Source organism: Fragaria vesca, linkage group LG5 (assembly GCF_000184155.1).
Source record: "Fragaria vesca subsp. vesca linkage group LG5, FraVesHawaii_1.0, whole genome shotgun sequence".
Classification (NCBI taxonomy): domain Eukaryota; kingdom Viridiplantae; phylum Streptophyta; class Magnoliopsida; order Rosales; family Rosaceae; genus Fragaria; species Fragaria vesca.
The window spans coordinates 6,525,858-6,530,465 of NC_020495.1; the positions used below are offsets into that span (position 1 = coordinate 6,525,858).

The window sequence follows — 4,608 nt, forward strand, 5'->3', positions numbered from 1 at the left end:
CAAATAATTACAGCATTCCAACTTCGATTCCAACACATCAACTGGCAATATATGGCAGAAGTGAAGATACTGGGATTCTGGCCAAGCCCCTTTGTTTATAGAGTGATATGGGCTCTCAAACTAAAGGGCGTGGAATTTGATTACATAGAAGAAGACCTTGCCAACAAGAGTGAACTGCTACTGCGGTACAACCCAGTTTAATCACAGACACTTGCTTGGGAAGGTTATCTTTAATCACAGACACTTGCTTCAAGTTCTGAACCCATGCATGCAGGCGAGGCAAAATGCTGGGCTCTACAACTTTCACCCCCACAGCTTCCTCCATGCACTCGGTCCAGAAAGCTGCCATTCCATATACTATATCCACCATACCTATAGTTTCACCACCGAAGAATTTCTGGTCTTCCTGCAGGCATTGATCTTCCAAAACCTTCAAAGCTTCTTGAAACTGTTTTGCTGCCTTTTCACGTTCTTCTCCAATAGCGGAGAAAAGTGCATGATGAATGGGCCTCAGCTAGAGTACAAGAACGAAAGAGCGAAAAAGATTAGAACAAATAGTTTCATGCATGCCTAAATTAAAGTTATTTGATTCGGACCTAAATTATAATCTTCTAGTTAGCTAAACACAACTTAATTTGAAACGCTAATTAATTAGCATGCAATACGGTATGACCGTTTGCCTTTCTGGTCTGATAAAGACTATAGCTTTGGATCTTCATTAGCATCAAATTAAGTATGCATGATTTTTCTTGTCTAACAATTTATATTATAACTGTAATCGAATCAAAAATGACCAGAGAACTTGCCGAAACGTCGGTCCTTTCTCGTTCATGATCGAGTTTAGGCTCTCAAGTATAGCTATAAGGAAGGAGGCCGGGTTCGCCTCCGGCCTCCCCAAGGCATTGAAACTCCAGAACTCTAAACTAGATATATGAACCCTCAAAATATTAATTAAACTGGTATGCTTAGGCTAATATATGGGATACAGCATTACAGCTTAAAGATAAATTACCTTATCAGTGTATTGGATCCAAAATCGAGCCAGGGCTTTTTCATGTGGATCCTTTGGAAGCAAGGGATTCTGTGGCCAAGTCTCTTCAATGTATTCAAGGATCACAAGGGATTCAGCAACTGCTTTGCCGCCATGGATAAGCACCGGGACTTTTTTAATCGATCATATATGTCTGTATATTGTGCAGTATCTTTTTATGAATAATAGTGTGTGTGAGTGTACTAGTGTGTGTCTGTATATAATAGTGTGTGTCTGTATATTGTGCAGTATCTTTTTATGAATATATTGTGCAGCTTTCTGCACTGTTGAAGATCAAATGGAATAAGAAGACGTACTCTTACTTTCTGGCTTGTGCATTACCTGACCAATGCTCGTATAGTGGCTTTATATATAATACAGGAGATGATCGAGAAGCATTAAGCAGAAAATAAATTACAAATTAAATATGAACAGAAAAAATTTTAGGTCAATTATCTTTTTAAATATCACCTGAAATTCTAAAAGCAATTGCCTTATGGTTAAACCTACAGTACCACCTTATGTGGTAGACCAAATTAAGCGTTTAACCCCCGAAGATCTATCAAGTGTTAAAGAGCAATTATAATGATTTGCAATTACCAAATAAACTTATTGGTTGCTGGTCCAGTTCATGAAGCAATTTGCGCGCGCCTCGCTTGCATGCATGGCATGGGCTCACAACTACGATCAATTAAGCAAGCTAGTGCCTATGATATCAATGATAGATAGTCTTCTTGATCATGAAAAACTGCTTGTCTATTACAAAACTTATAGAGATAAATTGGGCTAATTCCGCCAAAAGTACTAGTACTAGTGAATTAGTCATGTAAATGTTAGTAGTTCTTTGCCTTATTGGCCTGGTCATACCGTGAGATGTTTGAATGCAATTTGTATGCATGTATTAATTTCTCAGTTTCTGTTTATCATAAGATGATATTAGTTTCTTATAGACAGACAAAGTACGTAGGAATAAACAGATCAAACTTCTAAATGAAAATAGAGAGACTGAAATGGATTATGGAACAGTTACATTAGGAGATCGATCGACGAGGGTGATCGATAACAAGCTAACAACTAATTAAGTAGAACAATTCCAACTAATTAATAAACCTTTCCATAATTATGCTAAGCTAGAGGAAGCAGGAACCAAATGGAGTACCTAGCTTGTTGAATACACATCAATATAATTTGTTTCAGGCACCCAGATTCCTTGGGTATATATTCAACTTCACTATATATCACTAGGTAAAGCAAGGCACCTCAAAATTCAAAAGTAGTTGGTCCATTTTCAAGGGTTTGTATAGCAGAGTTTCCCATTTCAAATTACACAGTCAAAAAAGTGGCATCAGTTTGAAATTTTGATTCATTTCCTGCCTTCTAAGAAAAGAATTGAGGAGAGTACGTCATAAAAAAAAAATAGAGGAGGTTTGAAAAATACTAACATGCATGTCAACTTCGACCCCATATATACTATGCGTTCCATTGTTCGTTCGATTTGTATACATTATTCACATTTTGAAACTTAGCTAGAATCTTATTGCCCAAGCAACTAAGCACGTACTTGCAGGTTTTCTATAAATCGACTTTAATTGCCTCGCACTGAAAACACACCAAGTTTGATTCAAAAGTTAATGATCAATCGACAATGGATGAAGTGAAGCTACTGGGATTCTGGCCTAGCCCTTTTGTCTACAGAGTGATATGGGCTCTCAAACTGAAGGGCGTAAAATTCGATTACATAAAACAAGACCTTTCCAACAAGAGTGAACTGCTCTCGTTGTACATCCCAGTTTTGAAAAAAGTCCCGGTGCTTATCCATGGCGGCAAAGCAGTTGCTGAATCCTTTGTCATCCTTGAATACATTGAAGAAACTTGGCCACAAAATCCCTTGCTTCCAAAAGATCCTCATGGAAAAGCCTTGGCTCGTTTTTGGATGCAATTTGGAGTAGAGAAGGTAATTTCCTCTCTAGATGAATTATGAACATATATAGGACCTATATGCAATCAGAAATCCTCTATATATTTTCCTCTTTTATAAGGAGTTCCAAGAAGTCTTGAAGATCGTGGAAGACAAGGCCTTGCAGACCAGAAATTTTTTGGTGGTGACAATACTATAGGTTTGGTGGACATTGCATTTGGAATGCTAGACTGGTTTGAGTGCATCGAAGAAGTTGTAGGAGTGAAGGTTATAGAGGCCAGAAGTTTGCCTCGCTTGCATGCATGGGCTCAAAATTTCAAGCAAGTGCCTGTGGTCAAGGATAACCTTCCCGACCGCGGAAAACTGCTTGCCTATTACAAACATTCAAGAGAGAGAGATTAATAGCGGCAGCGAGTTTTATTGAGTAGTGTATCATAACTTATATATACATGTACCATATAATATATACAATTATTATCTTCTCCAAATATCCTTATTTATTTTCAAAAAATATGGATTTTTTAATTAATCCATTTTAAGATCATATTTTCTCATCTTAACCGTTCACATTATAGGTATATATGAGTAGATCATCTCCACAAATTTTCAGCCAAATTGATAATCGTTACGGAATTTAAGAATTCATTAAAACAATTTAAATACAATGAAACTTATTATTAGAGGGATATTAATATATATGTAAATAGCATCAGCAACTCTCAAAAAAGATTTTAAAAGCACCTAAAGGTAATCAATAACCAATCCAAATGACACAAATGACATATATACTTGTATCGAGAAAAAAATCAACTAAATGGTACTTGGTTTTACAACAGAATCCCTCAAAATCAGAAAGAAAATAATGCTTTTATTTTTGCTTCATACTTGTTTGTTCAATTGATTGTTCCAAAATTGATTTTTGTTTGTACTACTAAGAAATTATTGTTCCATTTGACACAATATGCATATTGCAAGTAATTCAACTTGCCCGTTCATTGAAACAATCAGGTTTCACATAAACTAAAATAAACTCCATATTCCGACAAAAACAAAAAAAACAACATATTAAATGGAAGATTTCAAATAAATCTAAGTACGTACATTACCTTAACAACAAAATGCATTCTAACAAGTTTTTTTTTTTTTTGAAGAATGCCTTCTAACAAGTTATTTTGCTAAATTCTTAGAGGCATATATGACTACGTTTTACACCTAAAATGTTATCAAGCATATTACAGTTATTACTCAATAACTAAGTCAACAAATCAAGAATGTAAACTATCTAACAAACAAACAATAACTCTTTACCATTTCAATAACAATTTCTAGCATCTCCTACATAAGCAGAAAACAACAACATATTAAACGATTGAAAAGGAAAAATCAGTTACAAAATGGAAAAAGATAAACATTTGTTGAAAAACAAAAAGAAAATAAATCAGATTATATTCTCCTCCTCTTAAGTACGATTTCAATAATTATGTTCTTGATGAAGAATAAAGTGTAGAGACAAAGAGATAGCAAGAGAGTCATCTTATTCATTGATAGGAGCCCTTTATATAGGGAATTACACAATACCAATATGGTAAGGATATGAATACATAGATCTAGTCTAACTACATATCCTATTGGCATAAGGCCAAGGCACACATAGAGAATA

At 35.1% G+C, this 4,608-nt stretch overlaps 1 protein-coding gene and 1 pseudogene across 1 annotated transcript; one reads left to right on the plus strand and one right to left on the minus strand.

The window, feature by feature from the left end:
- On the minus strand, positions 1 to 1,165 carry LOC101300827 (glutathione S-transferase U7-like; the record flags this gene model as incomplete). The annotated part of the gene is made up of 2 exons (XM_004301000.1): positions 1 to 514; positions 1,013 to 1,165. Coding segments are annotated over 2 exons (552 nt in total), but the record flags the coding sequence as incomplete, so codon positions are not given.
- Positions 1,166 to 2,675: 1,510 nt separating this feature from the next.
- LOC101301112 lies at positions 2,676 to 3,350 on the plus strand (annotated as a pseudogene).
- Positions 3,351 to 4,608: the final 1,258 nt, after the last annotated feature.